Source organism: Gopherus flavomarginatus, chromosome 1 (genome assembly GCF_025201925.1).
Source record: "Gopherus flavomarginatus isolate rGopFla2 chromosome 1, rGopFla2.mat.asm, whole genome shotgun sequence".
Lineage (NCBI taxonomy): Eukaryota > Metazoa > Chordata > Testudines > Testudinidae > Gopherus > Gopherus flavomarginatus.
Genome location: NC_066617.1, coordinates 379314444 through 379335926, shown reverse-complemented (window position 1 = coordinate 379335926; position 21483 = coordinate 379314444). Strand labels below are relative to the sequence as shown.

The following is a 21483-nucleotide window of genomic DNA, read 5'->3' as shown; positions in this document are numbered from 1 at the left end:
GATATCGTCAACAGGGAAGCCCTTTGGACTATTCTAACACGACTTGGTTGTCCAAGAAAATTTGTCCAGATTATACACGTTTTTCATGACAGCATGACAGGCGAAGTATTGTCTGATGGAGCCACAACTGCCCCCTTCAACATCACGAACGGCGTGAAACAAGGATGTGTTCTCGCTCCTGTCTTATTTAACCTGTTCTTTGCATGCGTCCTCAACCATGCAATGAAAGATCTGGATCGAGGTATATATTTGAAATACTGGCATAATGGTTCACTTTTTGACCTCGGTCACCTGAATGCAAAGACTAAGACAGTGCAGAAACTCCTTCTTGAGGCACTCTTTGCCAATGACTGTGCCCTCATGGCTCACACTGAAAATGATCTTCAGCACATTGTCAACAAGTTTGCCGAGGTCTCGCAACTCTTCGGACTAACTATCAGCCTCGGAAAGACAGAAGTTCTCCATCAACCTGTACCTGGATCAAATGCTTCAGTCCCGAGTATCTCCATTGATGGCACTCATCTTAAAGTAGTGGAGAACGTTAAATACCTGGGCAGTGTCATATCCAGTGATGGATCACTGGATAATGAGATCAACGCACGAATATCCAAAGCAAGCCAAGCACTTGGCTATCTGTGTGTCAAAGTTTTAAACCACCACAACATCCGGATGTCAACAAAACTGCTTGTGTACAGAGCTGTTGTTCTCTCATCTCTTTTGTACAGGTATGAAACATGGACACTATATAGGTGTCACATCAAGCAGCTCGAAGCATTCCGCATATGTTGCCTCCACAACATCATGAAGATCCACTGGCAAGACAAAGTGCCCAATCTCGAGGTCCTCAAGAGAGCCCAGATGACAAGCATCGAAATGATGATCCTGAAGTCACAGCTACGTTGGACCGGTCATGTCAGCCGCATGGATGCCAACAGAATCCCCCACCAACTTCTCTATGGTGAGCTCTCACAGGGCATCCGGCATATAGGTGGTCCACGAAAACGTTACAAGGACACCATCAAAGCCAATCTGCAGTATAGCAGTATCAAACCCAGGGACCATGAGGACGCATCCAGGGACAGAACACAGTGGCATGCAACAGTCAGGAATACCTGCATCGCCTTTGAGGAAGACCGCTGCCGGCGTTTACAAGAGGCACGCGAAAGACGTCACAGAGCACCAGCAACGCACAACCCACTGACTGCAAACTTTCCATGCACCATCTGCAGCCAAATGTGCACCTCTAGAATTGGCTTCTATAGCCATCAGAGGGCACACCATGAGACCAACAATAGATGATTTGCTCCAATTTGTCATCATCGGATCGATGGACTACCAAGATTGTGCACCTACTAGGGCCTTTCCTCCTGAAGGATCTCCTGTGCCACTGAAATGCAGCCACCCTGGTGTTGGAGTGGGCAGAGATGCACAGAAAAGAGGGACATTTTGGCCCATGATACCGGAGTAAACTCATTCCCTGTGACAAGGTGTCTGGGATGTTTAATGCAAGCACAGAGCAGAAAGGACCCCAGACCTATTCTCTATCCCATCATGTCCATGTTGCACTGGGTTTGTCAAGCAGGTGAGCTCCGCAGCAAGAGATGGGTACCTGAGAATTCTGAGATGGAAGCGTCTTCCCTGGGAATCCCTCTCAGGTAGCCGTGTCCCACACCTCTCTCAGCCCAGCATCTGCAGCAGCATCCCACACCGAGAGCTGACACAGGGGTGCGCACCATTTATAATACAGCTCTGTGCAATCCCAGTGGGGTTCACTCAGCCTCTACGGGAGAAACAGCATCTGAATGTAAACAGTTTGCAGACCAGCCTGTCTAGGTGTCTGTGCTCTTTATCCATCTTTAGGAGTAAACAGTAATTAAGGGACCTTCCCAAAGAGAGATGAGAACTCTGGGGCTCTGTGCTGAGTCAGAGAGGAATTGGCTGCTCTGTGCATTTGTGTATATTTGACAATTATAGTTTATTAGGAAAAAAACTAGAAATAATGCCTAGGTCTCCATAGGGTTTGATACGCTGTAAATGCCCAGGTAGATTGTAGACAGACAGATCTGGAGAAAGTTGACTGAGAGGAGACACAAACACTCTCTACAGGTACACGGGGCTGTTGCAAAGGGATCAGAGATCAGTAATTCTCCTCCATAACAATCGTCATACTGTGCAGCACCCTTCAATGAGAGATCTTGAAAAGTCCTAGAAAAGCAAAGTCATTATGAATATATCCCCATTATACAGATAGGCAAAATGAGGCACAGGGAGAAGTGACTTGGGCAAGGCCACAGAGAATATGAGTGGCAGGTGTTGTCAGATGTTCCCGGTGTGGTGCTCTGCTCTCTTCAATGTTGGTATCACTCGGCTGTGTGCGTGTGTTCCCTCTGTGTGCTGCCCCAGCTCTGCGCAGATAGCTGACAGAGCAGACTCGAAGAGAACCCCCAATAACCACAGAGTCTAGTAAGGTACGAAGGCACATCGACCAGATGTATTGCAGTATGGACAGAATAGTAGTTCCCTGTAGATTTCTAAGGGTACGTCTTCACTACCCGCAGTATCGGCGGGTAGCAATCGATTGCTCGGGGATCGATATATCGCATCTCATCTAGACGTGATATATCGATCCCTGAATGCGCTTATATCGATTCCATAACTCCACCAACCCAAACGGAGTTGCAGAATCGATAAGGGGAGCCGCGGACATTGATCCCGCGCTGTGAGGACGGTGAGTAATTCGGTCTTAGATACTTTGACTTCAGCTACGTTATTCACATAGCTGAAGTTGCGTATCTAAGATCAATTTTCCTCTGTAGCGTAGACCAGCCCCTAGTCTAACTCAGGGCATACTACGAGAAAGTGCCTCTTGGCAATGGACTCGGCTCAGTCAGTGGAGGGACTTTCCACTGCCCCCTCGGGCGGACCCAGACACCACCCCAGAAACGCATTCTTATACACAGATACAAACAAGTTACACATCACTGCTGACGTATTGAGGTGCAACCCCTCTACGTAGTAAGGTGCCGCCTCTCACCTTGTACATGTTGGTTTGAACAAAACAAGTCTATCCATCATATTACTATACAAAATAACACCACCAAACATAAAAAGTAAAAAGTGTTAAATATTTGAATAAACAATTTATTACCTTATTTAAAACTTGTAGCATAAATTTGATAAAAATATATTAATATTTGCCAAATGTATTGTATTAATTTGGTAACAAGGAATTTTGCATTACTTTATATTTAACATTATTTTAAAACTCTGCTATATGGAAATAAGAAAAGCTCATGTTTTAAATATTAGTTAGTGGTTAGGATTAGAAGCAGAGAGTGCATTTCTGTTGCTTGGCAACAATATCTTCAAGAAAGTTAGGAATAATTCCAGCTGTTGCATTCCTGAAGGGTTAAAATAATTAATTTACTGGATTTAAAGTTTTTTACCTTGTTTTCTTTTTGTTTCTTGTTTTGTTCTGTTTTCAATTGCTTTATCTTTTGGAAGTTTCTGTAAAAACTATAACTTTTAACTTTTAAAACAAAGAGAGAACAGAAGTGAGGAGAGGCGGGGGAAAAGGGGATGTGAAAAGCAACCTAGGAAGGTAGTGAGACCTAAGCCAAGAGAGATTAACTCCATCAAGGTATTTGAAAGTAAAGGCAGCAGCAGCAAGTTTAGTAAACTGAGAAAACATATAAAGGACAAAACTTAACTGGTATGTAAAAATATTTGAGAAAGAAGGTTCTATTGTTAGATATGAGCGCGGAGTGTGGTTCCATGGGTCAAAGCAATTGGGAACCTGCACAGTTGGGAATTGCGCCCCTGGTCTTTATCCTGGCTCTGAGAGGAGAGTGGGGGTAGTTACCTGCTCTTGTAAAACCTGAATTTGTTCCCCCAGTGTCTTGCTTTTGTGTGCACGCCAAACGGATAGTGGGAGTGCCCTTTTTTGCTGCAGTTAACTGTTTTTGGGAAGCTCCATGTGTTAATGCATCAATTCTAGGTGTTAACCCGCTTAATTTTAGTTTTTTACTTTGAAATTCTTCTTTATTCCTTCCCCTGCGACCGAGTTGCAGCTCCTGTCTCCTAATGTGCTCTGTGAACTGTTCCATTTTTTCCTTCATTTGATTTACCAATTCAGTGAGAGTATTGTTTGCTACTCTTTCCTTCTGTGCACTTACTTGTCCCGTTCTGACCGGCACCAGTCTAGGTTCCGGTTTAAGTTTAACTGGAACCCGCCTTTTATCATAAGGTGATGGTTGCAATGCAGTGGACCCAGTTTTATCTTTTAGTTTTACTAGGACCACCTCTTTCCGCTTCTGTCCCCATTCTTCAGGCACAGGGTAGCTACCTGAAGGCTGCTGTTTACCACCAATATTTATAACAGGGGACGGCACATGTATTTTTTGTAGGTTCCTTACAGTTGTTTCCAGTGTTTCGCTCTGTTCCTGTACTTGTTGTCTCTGGGCTGCTTGCCACCCTGCAAGGGCGGTGGGAGCATTTCAGGGCTGTGTAGCTTCTTTTGATTCTTTTAACTGTTTCTTTGTTACTGTTACTTGCCCTGCTTTTTCCAGTACTTGTTTGGCCAGCATGCCAGCATGCTGTCTAAGCCATCTCACTGCCATAGACAGTAGTTGCAGAATTCTTGCTTTTTTACTTTTATTACTATTTTTCAGAGCCTCGGTTTCTACCATCGCTCTACATATGCCAGTCCATGTTTCCTCACTCTCTTTTTTAAATTCATATGGATCCCCCCTTACTGGCAATCCAGCGGGTCCAAGAGTTATCAAACTCTGTGGGGATCATAAGGGAGGGGATCAGGGGGTTTCCTAGCTCGAGGTTTTCTGACATGTTAAATTGCGATTCTTACAGCGGACAGCTCGCTTACTCACCAGATCAGCGGTTGGGGTCACCAGTGTTGTCAGATGCTACTGGTGTGGTGCTCTGCTCTCTTCAATGTTGGTATCACTCGGCTGTGTGCGTGTGTTCCCTCTGTGTGCTGCCCCAGCTCTTCGAAGATAGCTGACAGAGCAGACCCGAAGAGAACCCACAAATGACCACAGAGTCTAGTAAGGTACAAAGGCATGTTGGCCAGGTTTATTGCCATATTGGACACAATAATAGTTCCCTGTAGATTTCTAAGTCTAATTCAGGGCATACTACGAGTATGTGCCCACAGTCAATGGACTCGGCTCAGTCAGTAGCGGGACTTTCCACTGCCCCCTCAGCTGGACAAAGACACCGCCCCAGGGATGCATTCTTATACACAGGTACAAACAAGTTACACATCACTCCTGACGTGTGGGGTGCAACCCCTTTACGCAGTAAGGTGCCGCCTCTCACCTTGTACATGTTGGTTTGAACAAAACAACTCTATCCATCATATTACCCTTTTGCCCCTGTCATTGGGATGGGTCAGTCTGTTCCTTGTTATCTGTGTGGAATGTGCCAGTATGTGAATGTTCTGATCTCTAGTGTTCAGTACCTTTTAGGTACGTATCTTCTTGCAGAATCAGCCCTTTCCTTGCCAGCTTCTGCGAGCAGGGCCTGCCTCTGGCTCACAGCTTCACTTTGCTTTAGGTTAGCAAAGTCTTGACCGTTACTTTAGCTCAGGCCTCATACAGGGCCTTGATACCAAGGTTTATATCTCAGGGCCTCCTCGTACTACAGCAGGATGACAGACAGAACCCAGGAGTCCTGACACCCCTTCTGTAATCATGGTCTGTGTCACACCAAGTGGGAATGGACTCCAGCTCTGGCAGGGGCTGTTCCCTGGGTGGGATGCGGAGGAAAGGCTGCAAGAGGGAGCCTGAGCCTGCGCCATCCTCTCCAGGTGAACCTGAGGTTTTCAGAACCAGCTGGAGGTTGTGAGCTCCCCGCTCCTAGTAAGTGTCAACTCCAGGACTCCACTTCCGCTCCCACTCAGAAACCTGCCGGTACATCTGTCATAAATAGACAGCCAAGGGTAGCATGAAATCCCTCCTTACCCGTAAACGGTTAGAAGCTCAGATAACCTGGTTGGCACCTGACCAAAAGGACCAATGGGGAAAGAAGATAATTTCAAATCTGGGGGGGGGGGGCTTTATATGTTCTCCCCAGAGACAAAGGGAGAGACCAATCAAGTAATCCAGCTCCCACTGAAATGACACATCTAATGTTACAGAAAGAGCAAGTAATAGCAAAGAAATGTGTTAAAGTATCTTTTGTTTTAGTTTGTGAATTTCCCTGTGCTAAGTCGGAGGTTTATCCCTGTCTTTGTAACTTTAAGGTTATGCCTGGAGGGGAAATTCTTGGTGTTTTGAATCTTTTTGTTACTCTGTAAAGTTATCTTCCATCCTGATTTTACAGAAGTGGTTCTTTTATCTTTTTTTAAATAAATTCTTGTCTTAAGAACCTGACTGATTTTTCATTGTTCTTAAGTTCCAAGGGTTTGGGTCTGTGTTCACCTGTACCAATTGGTGAGGATATTATTCTCAAGCCTCCCCAGGAAACGGGGTGTAGGGCTCGGGGGAATATTTTGGGGGAATAGGACTCCAAGTGGTCCTTTCTCTGATTCTTTGCCTAAATCACTTGGTGGTGGCAGCATACTGTTCAAGGAAAAGGTGGAATTTGTGCCTTGAAAATTTTTTTAATCTAAGCTGGTGAAAATAAGCTTAGGGGGTCTTTCATGCGGGTCCCCACATCTGTACCCCAGACAGGAGAAGGTACCCTGACAACATCACAGCTCCTGGGGTCACTTCAGTGGAACAGACATAGTAAAACCAAAACCAACGGAATGATCCTGTGGGTGGAATGTAGCCGGGGCTCTGTCCTGGGCACAGAGACCTTTCCTTCCCCTGAAAGCTTCTCTGGAACAAGGTGGGGGGGCCTATAGGCAGGACAGAGACTGGATTAGTGTTTGCGTTGGATTTGTTCTTTCCTTGCCAGTTCATTTCCTCCCAGTCTCTCCCAGGTGGAATTGAAATTGAATGTTCCAGGCTGAGTCAGACTTTCCAGGAGTAGAAAACATAATCAACTTTGGAAATCATAATCCCAACTATACATATACAATGATGGGGTCTAAATTAGCTGTTACCACTCAAGAAAGAGATGCTGGAGTCATTGTGGATAGTTCTCTGAAAACATCCGCTCAGCGTGCAGTGGCAGTCAAAAAAGTGAACAGAATGTTAGGAATCATTAAGAAAGGGATAGATAATAAGACAGAAAAGATTCTGCCTCTGAATAAATCCATGGTACGCCCACACCTTGAATACTCTGTGCAGATGTGGTTGCCCTATCTCAAAAAAGAGATATTGGAATTGGAAAAGGTTCAGAAAAGGCAACAAAAATGATTAGAGTATTGAACAGCTTCTGTATGAGGAGAGATTAATAAGACTGGGACTTTTCAGCTTGGAAAAGGGACATCTAAGGAGAGATATTATTGAGATCTATAAAATCATGACTGGTGTGGAGAAAGTAAATAAGGAAGTGTTATTTACTCCTTCTCATAATACAAGAATAAGGGGCCACCAAATGAAATTAATAGGCAGCAGATTTAAAACAAACACAAGAAAGTATTTTTTTCACCCAACGCACTGTCAATCTCTGGAACCCCTTGCCAGAGGGTGTTGTGAAGACCAGTACTATAACAGAGTTCATAAGGGAGCTGGATAGATTCATGAACAATAGGTCCGTCAATGGCTATTAGACAGGATGGGCAGGGATGGTGTCCTTAGCCTTTGTTTGCCAGAAGCTGGGAATAGGCAACAGGGGATGGATCACTTAATGATACCCTGTTCTGTTCATTCCCTGGGGGGCACCTGGCATTGGCCACTGACAGAAGACAGGATACTGGGCTAGATGGACCTTTGCTCTGACCCAGTACGGCTGTTCTTATGTTCTTATGAGTGCCCCGGCTTGAGGGTGCTTGGATTCCCATAGCTAAACTCTCTGCCTGCTCATCTGACATGGCTATTTCTCTGGTGAGGAGCACCTGGGTTTTGAAGCCCTGGAATGAGAGTTAACAAATTCTCCTTTCTGAGCCCAAGAGGGGCACTGTGTCCACCTGTATTCAAGTTACCAACACACTGTAGCTTAGCTGGCAAGCATGGTTTGAGCTTCCTCTGTAGCTAAAGGCAAAGAACAGGGCCATTTTGGTGATAGTGGTGTGGTCGCATGAGAAAGAGAGGAGAAGCTCGGTGTCACCAGCATATTGTTGGTGTTTTAGTCCATGCTGTGTGACAGTTGCCACAGAGGCTGCCTGGAGATGTTGATAAGCCCCAGAGAGGAACTGATCCTTGTGCGAATCCACAGGGGAGGGGTCTAGTGCTGGGGTGCAGTTTCCCATCACCGTTTATTGGCTGCATCCCTCCAAGAAGGATTTGAACCATTTTAGTGCTTCTTTCTAGACTCCTGGTGCCTTTTATGTGAGACAGCAGCATCTCATTGCCAAGAGGGTCAAATAATGCAATGAGCTCCAGGAGGCTGAGCATGGACATGTGCCCCCAGTCCATTGACAGGAGGAGACGAGGGGCTTGGCATTAGCCACTGCTCTGCTTGCCCCTGGACTCAAGGTGGTGCTGTTGTGGCTTGGCTCAGCCTGGGTGCTCAGGGTAATGGAATTGGCATCTACTGTGGCTTTTGGGGTTGCTGGTTTTGGGCTGCCCTTTAGGGTCGGGCAATCTGGTCTTATGTGGCCAAGCATCCCACAGTGATAGCATGCAGCCTGTTTATGTTTGGGGTGAGAGTTCCCACCCTCTGCGCCCCCGGGAGCCACCTTACCAGAGTCAGGGCCAGGTTTACCTTTAAATCCTTCCCTCCTCTTAAACTGGGGAGAATGGTGACTGCTTTTCCCTTGGGGTTTATACCCTTCCCGAGCCCTATTTTGGGTATTGGCATCTGCAATCTCTGCAACCCGTAGGACTGACTCGGGGTCCCTGTCACACACAGCTGCTCTCACGTGGTCAGGCACAATGTTTAAGAACTGTTCCAAAGTTATTGAATCCAGCAGTTTTTCAAAACTCCCATGCGCCTTTGCTCCCATCACCCACTTTTTAACAAAACCCATTAGCTTATGAGCACATTCTACAAAAGTACAATCATTAGACATCTTAAACTTTCTAAACTTAACTCTGTAAGAATCAGGAGTCACCTTGAACCGCCTTAACACCGAATCTTTAAACCGCCCATAATCCAAGGCTTCTTGTTCCCCCAAATCATTAAATACCTCCCTGGCTTTTCCAGTCAGTCTGGTCAGCAGGACAGGCATTCGCTGATCATCAGGGATTTGGTACAGATTGCAGAGGCGCTCAAAGGTGGACAAAAACTCCTCTATATCCTCCATATCATTATAGATGGGACATCTTTTCCCAGTTCTTCTCCTGGCGGTGGGTATGTGGAGTACCAGGTGGCGATGACTTTCTCCGCTCTTCCATTACTTGGAGTTGCAGTCTAGCCGTCTCCTGTTCCATCTTGTGAGTCTCCTGTTGCCTCTGTCGAGCTCTCTCCTCAGCAGCCAGTAATTCCAGACGCCCCTTACGAGCTTTTTCTTCTCTCTCATCAGCCTCTTTCTTTCGTTCAGCAGCTTCTTTCTCTCTCTCAGCAGCTTCTCTTTCAAATTCAGCTATTTTCTGCCTTTCCAGCAATCGCAGGTCTGCTAGTTTCTGTTCATGCTCGAACTGCAGTTTATTCGCTGCCTCTTTCATTCGAATTGCTTCTGCAGTCTCTGTAGTATCAGGTAAGGACTGTGCTCCTGCCTCCTGATCACTGGCCATTAGCAGATCTCTCAGTTCTTGATTTGTAGCTTTCTTTCTAAAGCTTATCCCCTTTTCTGAACACAAATCTTCCAGGGCTTTTTTGTCAAGACCCTCATATGCTCTTTGCTCACCCATTACAACTGCTCTTTAACCAACCAAACTCTCAATACCAAAATTCAAATTTGGATAGCGTGGGGTTCTGACCCAAAGCTTAATTGACCTGGTTCTGTGGATCCTGCCGACTACGCCACTGTGACGATGCGGTTCTGGCGGGACCCAACTCAGAGTGCCAATTCAGGACCAATTGCTCAAACAGGGCAGTCACAGCCCTAGGCTGGGGTTTTTTCACCTCTAAGGCAAACCAAACCAGCCAGACAAAAGGGACTTCGGTTTCACCCCACTGGCCAACCACAAGTCACACAAGCAATTTCCTTAGACACTCCAGTCTCCCAGTATCACCACCAGCGCCACCCGTCCTGGGGATGAATGGTTATGAAAACCAACACCCCAGTAAAAGAAAAAGGTTCTCTCGATCCCAAAGGACCAAGCCCCAGACCCAGGTCAATATACACATTAGATCTTACCCACAAATCACGCTGTTGCCAATCCTTTAGAATCTAAAATCTAAAGGTTTATTCATAAAGGGAAAAAGATAGAGATGAGAGCTAGAATTGGTTAAATGGAATCAATTCCATACAGTAATGGCAAAGTTCTTAGTTCAGGCTTGTAGCAGTGATGGAGTAAACTGCAGGTGCAAATCAAGTCTCTGGAGAACATCCCCCACTGGGATGGGTCCTCAGTCCCTTGTGTAGAGCTTCAGCTTGTAGCAAAATCCCTCCAGAGATAAGAAGCAGGATTGAAGACAAAATGGAGATGAGGCCTCCGCCTTATATAGGCTTTTCCAAGTGTAAGAACACTCCTTTGTTCCTGCTGTGGAAAGTTACAGCAAAATGGAGTTTGCAGTCACATGGGCCAGTTTCTGCACACCCTGCTGAGTCACAGGGCGTAACTGCCTCCTCTCAATGGGTCAGTTGTGTAGGTGATGGTCCTTAATGGGCCATCAAGCAGGCTAAACAGAGCTGACATCAACTTGTCTGGGATCTTTCCCAGTAACACAACACAAGTTTGCAATACAGACAGCATACAGCCAATATTCATAACTTCAACTACCAAAATGCTACAGACATACAGACAGCATAATCATAATCAGTAACTCATAACTTGGTCTTAGACACCTTATATGACCCCCTTTACCTAGGATTTGGTGCCGCTACAGGACCTTGGTTGCAACCCATGTTCTATATGGTCCCAGTTTATATCAATAACTTCACAGATGCTGAAAGGATGAAAATGTTCAATGAACCTTCCTGCTGTGTGTGAAAGAAGCAGGATGTTGTACTCATGAACATGAGCTTCTCTGCAGTTCCCTGGGGGCTACAGCGGATGGTAAAAGCACCTACCAGGGATCAGTATTTTAAAATCAGCAGCCCCAGATCTCTTGCACTCAGCGAGTACTAAGAGAGCTGTCTGAGGAGATCTCTGCCCCGCTGATGTTAATTTTAATGAATATTGGAACACCAGGGATATCCCAGAGGCCTGATGCAGTGCTCATGTCATGCCAAGATTCAAAAAAGGGATGACTAGGGTATAAAATGCCTGTTATCATCATCAGTCCTGGGCATAATACTGGAAAATGGGAGAGGCGATTTAGTCAATAAAGAATTAAAGGGCAGGACTTCAGTTCATGCCAATGAAGATTGAATGGGAAATCTGACAGGTCAAACAGACGTGATTTCTTTTTTTAGGTGATAACAAATTTGACTCATAAAGGGAACTGGGGAGATGGAACAGACTTAGACCTTTGCAGATTGTTTGACCTAGTACCACATGACATTCAGATTTTAAAGTAGCACTAGAGAGTATCAGTAGCGCACTCGTTAGCTGGAGTGAGAACTGGCTAACTGATAGATCTCAGCAAGGAGATGTCTGTGGGGAATCATCATGCAACGGGAGGTTTTCTAGTGGTTCACAAAGGTCCTTAATCACCTAACTCCCACTGATTTCTGTCACTAGGGACCCGGCTAAGGGGCTGGAGAGAGGTGCCTATTTCTGTGTGGGACTGCCAGCTCTGAGCCCTCTCCTGGAGTGAGCTGCCTAGGGCAGGTCAGTGCTTTCTCGTGAGAGACCCAAGAGACCCAGATCCAAAATCTCTGCTGTCCCTGATTTGGAGCAGGGTGTTAAACACAGGTCTCCCACGTGAGTGCACTGAGCATCAGGCAAATGGCTATTCTGAGTGGGGTGCTCAGTCTCTCCAGTTGCAGCTGTTCCAGTTTTTACAACAAACCTTCAGCAGAGCAGGGATTTGAATCTGGGTCTCCCACAACCCAGGTGAGGGTTTTAAACCACTGGGCTGTGGGATATTCTGGTATTCACACACATGGACGGACATGCACACATACACACACAGAGCCACATGCACGCACACACATTCCCGACCTGCAAGGACCCATGCGGGAGCTGTGGCAGGAGAACCCCTAGCACATTGAGTCTGCTGGGTCGATGCGCAGGGGGAACACCTGGTTGGAGAATCCCACCAGAATTGAGGCCTGAGCAAGACTCCGTGCACCTCGTTAGCTCATTAGGGGAGCAGCACCTCGTTAGTGGAGCAACATCAGCGCTCAGGTTGCTCTGTGTAGGCTCCTGGTGGAACCTGAGGCTCCGGCAGGTTTAGGCAGGAGATAAGCCAGGGTTTGAGAAAGGCAGTGGTGCCTAAGTTCAGTATTTACCTGAGTGCCTCTGTGGATCTAGCCCTGGATGCCTTTCTGGAAGATGCTTTAGCCAAACACAAGTGAAGTTTGTTCAAAGCCAGGGGGCTGGCTGGGGATGCTTGGAGGAAACAGCCAAGCTCCCAGACATCCACCTCTCCCTTTTAAAGACCCCTTTCCTCCTTGCTTTGTACAAGGACCAGGCTCCCTGCAGAAAAACAAGTGTTTATCTGCTCTTCCCGTCCTCCAGTGGCTGTAGTGTCCCAGCTGCTTGCTCTGCTAGATCTCGGGCAATGCCCTTTGCTAGGTGGCTAGCAGCTGTCGCACCATTGTGGGACAAGAACATGGCATGATGCTGCATGATTGAATATGACCATTTTTATTATTGTTGCTACCACTGTTATTCATTGGAACAAAACCTGTACAAAGTATGTCCTGTCAGGTGTCAGTGGGAAAGTTACGGGTTGCTAAGTGTGATTATTCTGTTTATATGCATGTGTCATCTTTGTATCTGAAGTTATGATTATTGGCCATGGACTTGTATCTTATACCTGTGTTGTATGCTTGGGTAACACCACACAGGTAGCATTTACATGAAGGCCAGACAGTTCTGTGTTGATGGCCCTTCCAGGACACTTAGCTCTGACCATGGGCTGTAGAAGAAACACACCTCAGCAAGAATATGGGCAATGGCTGCCCATGCTCTTGTGATCCTGGATTCCAGCTTGGGCTAGTAACTTTCCATGAACTTTCCGGGGGCTGTGAGCATTGTTTGGGACAGTAAAATTCCATGCACAGAGCAGAGGATACAGAAGGAACTCGCTAGACATCTCCATCAGAGAGACCTTTGCAAGCAGGCGGTTTATTCCATCACTGCTGTGGTCCTGATCTCTGAACACTGACAAATCACTTGGATGTATCTGATCTGTTAACCATTTATAGCTCGTCTTTTCTTTTCCTATTAACCATTTAGTGTTTAATTGCTAAAGGATTGGGAGCTGTGTGATCACTGGGTAAGATCTGAGTTCTGCATTGGCCTGGCTATGCGGCTGATCTCTTGAGACTGCAGGGACCCTATATCCGATTAAACCGTTTTTCAGTAACCCCTCATCATACACTCCAGTGTCCCAGTGGTGAGCCAAGAGCTGGGATGCCTAAGGAGACTGTTTTTTTTTGGTTTCTGTTAACCAAGGTGGTGAGGCAGAAGGTTACTTTTGTTACTGGTTTGGTATTGCTTAATGATGGAATAACCACAGTTTGGGGTGAGTCTGCCCTATTTCTCAGCAGTTGGTCCTGAATTTGGCATCCTCAGCTGTGTCCGACCAAGGCACCTTGACACATGGACACAGAGTTGACTGTTGATTGGTGCTTCACAGACTATTGCTCATTTCTCCCAGGAAGTATCCCCTTATACAGATTGGGAAACTGAGGCAGCAGGAAGGGCTTAGCCTCTCTCAGACCAGGCTCGTACAGTCCCTGCAGCAGCACAAATGCCTGGTGCTCTCTCTCCATTGGTTTACATAGTGCACAGGATCTCCCCTGATTTCTGTGGGGCTGCCGCCACTTACACCATAGGAGGATTTGGCCAAGTCATTTAACTAAAAATAAAGCGTCATCAGACATCAGGGAGTGAAGAGACCCAGCTCTGCCATGGATTCGCTGGGTGACCTCGGGCACAGCATTAAACGGAGATTATTATTATTATTTCTAGTGTGTTGCCATTGAAAGGTCCTAATTGCTAGAAGAAAAAGAGCAGGTGGACCCAGAGGCGGATATGGGTACAGGCTGTTATACTGCGATACTTGTTCCCCGGGACCCAATTGTCCAGTAAGCCCTGAATTAATTCCAACACACTCTTTTGTGTAGGTTAGTATATACACACCTACATCCATTACAACACCCCCAAATCCCTTGTTAAGTAATAGAAATGTCCACTGTTAGTAACCCCCCCCATCTATTACTCACAACATTACACAGAGTGCATTTCTCTGCATCAGTTTGTTGCCGTAAATCTCCCTCATCAGCAGTTCTCAGAGGGAGGGGAAGGGGCCCTGAGCCAGGGATTGATTATGTAGCTGGGAAAGGGAGGGAGGGGAAAATAGCATTCAGAGATTGTAGGGCTGGAAGAACCTTGAGAGTCATCGAGTGCAGTCCCCTGCCCTCATGGCAGGACCAAATACTGTCTAGACCATCCTGGATAGACATTTATCTAACCTACTCTTAAATATCTCCAGAGATGGAGCTTCTACAACCTCACCCAGTCTGACCTTCTGTATAACACAGGCCACTACATTTCACCCGTTACCCCTGTATTGAACCTAACTGCTTGTGTTTGACTAGGGCCTGGTCCTCACTAGGATTTTACATCATAGAATTATAAGTCCACAGGGGGAGAAGGCATCACAAAGGTCAGCTCGTTTAACCCCTGCCAAGCTGCAGGATTTGTTGGTCTAAACCTCAGTCTCCTCTTTTCCAAACTAATCATACCTGGTTCCTTCAGCCTTTGCTCATTTGGTTTGTATTCCATCCCTTGGATCACCTTTCTCACTTGCCTTTAGATCCTTTCCAGTTTCTCTGAATCCTTCCTACACCTTAGTGACCCAAACTGGACACAGTACGTCAACTGAGGCCTAACCGGCACAGAGTAGAGCGGTAGTATCCCCTACCATGACTTCCATGCTATGTCTCTGTTAATGCAACCAAAAATTGCATTTGCTTTGTTTGCAACAGCAAAATAATCCACACCCCTGAAGGATGTCACTATATCAACCTGTCCCCGGTGTAGACAGCAGGGGTCAAAAGAAGAATTCTTCCATTGACCTAGATAGCACATCTCGGGGAGGTGGATCACCTACACTGCAGGGAGATCCCCTGCCGTCGGTGTAAGTCGTGTCCACACGGAAGCAGTACGGCACCACTGCTGTGGCGTTTTAAGTGTAGAGAATCCTGCAGATCTTCCAGAAAAGTATCCAGCCAGGATCTTCAGACACGCGGAGTTCAAGAATCCACCACTTGCCTTCACAGTTTGTTCCAAAGGTTAATCTCCATCAGTGCTAAGCGTTTGCCCCTTATTTTCAGATGCCATTTGTCTGGCTCCAGCTGGCTCCAGCTTCCAGCCATTGGGCCTCGCTCGGCCTTTCTCCGCTTTACCACTGGTTTTCACCCCATGAAAGTCTCTGCTTGATCGTCTTTTTGATAAGTTAAATATCTGACGCCCTTTAAGTCTCTCACTGTCTCGCATTTTCTCCAGCCCCCTAGCCGAAGATGCCCCTCCTGTCAATGGGTGGGGGTCATTGTAGCAGATACATCTCACCTGAAGGTAAGCAGGAAAGCAAGAGTGCATCTACGACACACTTGTGGCTTCCTCCCTGGTCCCTGTGCTGCTCGCCTGGGTGCCGCTTTGGTCCTTGCCCAAGTAATTGCAGAAAGGCACAGGAAAGTCTGCCTCAGTGGGGGAAGGAACAAGTCAGCTCTGCCAAGGAGCCTGCAGCATAGGATTGCGGAGCATCTGCAGGGAAGTTTTCTAGAGATCTCTGTGGAGGATTCCTGTGACATCTCCGTGTGCATCAACGCCTTCTTCCACCGCACTGTCTAGCTGCATGGGAAAATACCCAGCACACAGAAATCCAGCCAGCCTTGTACATTTCTCAGCCCTCAACCCACCTCCACACTTCACAAAGCAAAATCACTTACCAGGGCTCTGTTTTCCTGCTTCTGGCTCACCTGATTGTGACTGCTGAGACTGGCTGGACACCTCCAGAATGGAGAACAGCTCCTGACTGGAAAGAGTCCAGCGGAGGGCAACAAAAATGATTAGGGGACTGGAGCACATGACTTATGAGGAGAGGCTGAGGGACCCGGGACTGTTTAGTCTGCAGAAGAGAAGAATGAGGGGGGATTTGATAGCTGCTTTCAACTACCTGAAAGGGGGTTCCAGAGAGGATGGATCTAGACTGTTCTCAGTGGTGGCAGATGACAGAACAAGGAGCAATGGTCTCAAGTTGTAGTGGGGGAGGTCTAGGTTGGATATTAGGAAACAATATTTCACTAGGAGAGTGGTGAAGCACTGGAATGGGTTCCCTAGGGAGGTGGTGGTATCTCCTTCCTTAGAGGTTTTTAAGGCCAGGCTTGACAAAGCCCTGGCTGGGATGATTTAGTTGGGATTGGTCCTGCTTTCAGCAGGGGGTTGTACTAGATGACCTCCTGAGGTCCCTTCCAACCCTATTATCTATGATTCTACGATTCTATGATGTGAGCTCTCGATTCCAAGCAAAAAGGAAGAGGAATTTCAAAATTCCCATGGCTTTAAAAGGGTGTGTGTGTGTGTGGAAGGTGTTTGCCTGGATGCAAGGTAGCAGAGTTGAAACTTCTGACCAGAGTGGTCAGGATGGGCATTGTGGGATGCCTTCTGGAGGCCTATTATGGTGATAAAATCAAGTACAAATGTCTATATTGGCACTTGGGTGACAAAACTTTTGATTAAAAGCCTTACAACTTTTGTCAAGGTGGTTTTATAATCTCACTGAAACTGAGGAGTTCCACCATTGAAAGTGGGTTTGCAGAGTATACACCTCCACAGTTTAACACCAAAAGCTACCCTTTGGCTAAAAATCTTTGCAGTGGAGACAAGGCTTAAGGAACAATGATGGATAACCAGTTTCCAAACTCATGTTCCCTGCTGGTTCCCATTAAGATTTTCCACGCCATAATGTGTAGGAATTATTGATAAATGGAGAACCATAAAATATGGAATTAACATTAGTAGGGTGGGTTCTTCATAATTCATTTATCTGAGTAATGAAAAAGTCATTTTCGCTGTGTGTAGAGCAAACACTCTACCTCACCCATGAAAACAGCCTCCAGTAGTGCATGCCGTGCCTCATATTAACATTGTCTCTCCACCAGGCATTTGAACAGCAACCAACACCCTAGAGCCTGGGCACGTACAGGAAGTCAGGGGAAAGTACGGTATGTGCAGGAGACACCGTTCTGCTCAGAATTGGACACCTTCTCCCCTACTCCATGTCAGATTCCAACACAACCAACTTCACCAATCCCTCCACCTTCATCCTAATGGGCATTTCTGGCCTGGAGGCGGCCCATGTATGGATCTCTAGCCCCTTTTGCACCATGTACATCATAGCCATCTTGGGGAACTTCACCATCCTGTTCATCGTGAAGATGGAGCCAAGCCTCCACGGTCCCATGTACTATTTCTTCTGCAGGCAGCCGGAGTCCAGACGGTTGCTCTAAATTGGTCTGAATCCTTCTTGACAGAATGTACCCAAGTAGCGGTGGAGTCCCACAGGATCAATTCTCTCTCTGGGGCTTTTCAACATCTCCATGCAGCTTCTATGGGAACTGGTCATTCAACATGGACCCTGACAACAGCAATATTTAGGTAACACTGAGCTCCTCTGATCCTTCATGTACGACAACACTGCTATCACTAAAACCATTCGGTTCTTGGACAAAATAGCTGTCTGAAACTAAAGCCAAGCAAGACAGAGGTGAGGATAAATCCTTCAATGGCTGTTAGCCAGGATGAGCAGGGATGATGTCCATAGCATCTCTCTTCCAGAAGCTGGCAGTGGACAAGTGGGGATGGATCACTTGATGATTCCCTGTTCTGTTAATTCCCTCTGGGGCACCTGGCACTGGCCACTGTCAGCAGACAGGATACTTGGCTGGATGCACCTTTGGGCTGATCCAGTGTGACTGTTCTTACATTCTTATGTTCACTGAGGTGTGGAATGGCATGTTGGTGTTGTATTGTGTTTACCTGGATATGGGTCTCTCTTGTGATATCTAAAGTAAAGGAATTGTTTTGGCAAGCTGTAACCGGAGTTCCATGGGGGGCCACACTGAAATTGTTCAGTTAGGGGAAACTGCAAAAATAAGACTGACAATCCCCCAAATGGACAGTTCTTCCTTTACCAAGCCAGTAACAAAACAGTTTTCACAACGTTTTACTGCTTACACAGAAACCAAAACAGTTCCCTCAAAGCCACCCAGCCTTGGGCTTCCATCCAGACAGTAAGTCAAGTATGATGATGATCATAAAAAATCCTGTTATCATATAAAACATCACATATAAAAGTTCGGGCTGTCCCAAAGGATCAGACACATCACCTCCCTGGTCAGTGAATATTTCAGATCTTACCCAAATATAATCTTCAAGCCAATTCTTATTAACTAAACTAAGATTTATTTATACACTGGTTTGATTATTTACATGTACAGTCCGCCAACTCTTTCTATGTCTATACTATATAACTAAACTATTGTTGTATGTAAAGTAAATAAGTTTTTTAAAATGTTTAAAAAGCTTCATTTAAAATTAAATTAAATTGCAGAACCCCCTGGACCAGTGGCCAGGACCCAGGCAATGTGAGTGGCACTGAAAATCAGCTCATGTGCCACCTTTGGCACCTGTGCCATAGGTTGCGTACCCCTGACTTAGAGCATTTTGTGTGGGGAACGCACAATCGACTGTATAAAAATGGTTTCTAAAAAAACAACTTCTATAAATTCGACCTAATTTTGTAGTGTAGACGTACCCTAAGTTAAGGATCATTAGATGAGACTGAAAGCATTGCTAGGCACTTAAAAGATCGGAAGCAAAGGGCAGAAATAAATGGTGAGAATGAAGATAGGTAAATAGTGGTGTCCCCCATGGGTCTGTCCTGGGAGCAGTCGTATTCGACACATTCATAAATGACTGGGAAAAGGGGTAAACATTGAGATGGCAAAATTTGCATATGATACAAAGCTACTCAAAATATTTAAGTCCCAGGCACACTCTGAAGAGCTACAAAAGGACCTCTCAAAACTGTGACTGGGCAACGACATGGAAAATGAAAAGCAATGTTGATAATGGAAAGTAATGCACACTGGAAAACATAATCCCAACTATACATATAAAATCATGGAATGTAAATTAGCTGTTATCATTCAAGAAAGAGATATTGGAGTCATTGTAGATAGTTCTCTGAAAACATCCATTCGATGTGCAGTGGCAGTCAAAAAAAGAAAACAGAATTTTTGGAATCATTAAGGAAGGGATAGATAATAAGACAGAAAATATCAAATGCCTCTCTTGAATACTGCATGCTGATGTGGCCACTCCACATCGAAAAAGATATATTGAAATTGAAAAAGATTTAGAAAAGGGCAACAAAAATGATTAGGAGTATGGAATGGCTTCTGTTTGAGGAGAAATTAATAAGCCTGGGGCATTTCAGCTTGGAAAAGAGATAACTAAGGGGGGATATGTTTGAGGTCTATAACATCATGATTAGTGTGGAGAGATTAAATAAGGAAGTGCTATTTACTCCTTCTCATAATACAAGAACTATGGGCCACCAAACACAATTAATAGGCAGCTGGTTTAAAACAAACAAAAGGAAGTGTTTATTCACACAAGGTACCGTCAACCTTTGGAACTCTTTGCCAGAGGATGTTGTGAAGTATAAGACTATGCAAGAACTATATAAATTAATGGGGCAGATAGGTCCATCAATGGCTTTTAATCAGGATGGGCAGGGACATGGTCCCTAGCCTCTGTTTGCCAGAAGCTGGGGATGAGCGGCAGGGAATGGCTTACTTAATTATTTCCTGTTCTATTCATTCTGTCTAGGGCACCTGGCATTGGCCATTGTTAGAAACAGGATACTGGCTAGATGGACCTTTGGTCTGACCCAGTAGAGAAACCTTTAGGTCCCTTTATGAGCAAAGATCCAGAGCAGTCTGTTCCGTATCTGTTTGGTCCTCACGCCGTATATGATGGGGTTCAGCATGGGAGGCACCAGGAGGTACATGTTGGCATTGAGAACATGGAAATATGGGGCCACATTGTGGCCAAATCGGTGTGTCAGGATGGAGAAGAGACTGGGGATGTAAAAGGCTAAGATAACACAGAGGTGGGAGATGCAGGTCCCAAAAGTCTTGAATCGGGCATCCTTTGTGGGGAGGCCTATGATAACCCTGAGAATTTGAGTATAGGACACAGTGATAAAAAATACATCTAGACCTGTGATGAAGAATGCCAAAGACAGACCATAGTAATTACTGGCACTAATGTCAGCACAGGCCAACTTGACCACAGTTATGTGATCGCAGTAGGTATGAGGGATGATGTTAGTTCTGTAATAGGAGCACCGCCACACCAGGAAGGGATTGGGTAGTACAAGTATGCTGCTGCGTAGTACCACAGTGAGACCGATCTTGGCCACCATGGGGTTTGTCAGGGTGGTGGAATGTCTGAGGGGATCGCAGATGGCTACATACCTATCCAAAGCCATGGCCACAAAGATCCCAGATTCCATTGCTGAGAAGCAGTGAATGAAATACATCTGCATGAGACAGGCACTGAAATTGATCTCCCTGGAACTGAACCAGAAGATGCTCAGTGTTTTGGGCACAGTGGTCGTGGACAGGACCAGGTCGGTGATGGCCAGCATGCAGAGGAAATAGTACATGGGCCCATGGAGGCTCGGCTCCCTCTTCACAATGAACAGGATGGTGAAGTTCCCCAAGATGACTATGATGTACATGGCACAGAAGGGTATGGAGATCCAGACATGTGCAGCCTCCAGGCCAGGAATGCCCAGCAGGATGAAGGTGGAGGGGTTGGTGAAGTCAGTTGTGTTAGTATCTGACATGGAGTAGGGGAGAAGGTGTCCAAATCTGAGGCAGAACGGTGTCTCCTGCATGTACCGTATGTCACCCTGATTTCCTGTATGTGCCCAGGCTCTAGGGTGATGGTCGCAGTACAAATGCCTGGATGGAGAGACAATGTTAATATGAGACACTGCATGTGCTACTGGAAACTGTTCTCATGGACAAACAGATTGGTCACTCTTCATACACTGAAAATAACATTTTTGTTATTCAGAGAAATTAATTATGAAAAATGACCCTACTTTTGCAAATTCCATATTTTATGGTGCTCCATGTGTGGGAAATGATAATAGGCACCAACAGGAAAC

General features: G+C 45.9%; 1 protein-coding gene across 1 annotated transcript; it reads right to left on the bottom strand.

Moving 5' to 3' along the window:
* Positions 1–20208: 20208 nt before the first annotated feature.
* LOC127045606 (olfactory receptor 52A5-like) lies at positions 20209–21207 on the bottom strand. Its single transcript, XM_050941894.1, has one exon. It carries the CDS (start codon positions 21205–21207, stop codon positions 20209–20211), a length of 999 nt encoding a protein of 332 aa, XP_050797851.1.
* Between the last annotated feature and the right edge of the window lie 276 nt (positions 21208–21483).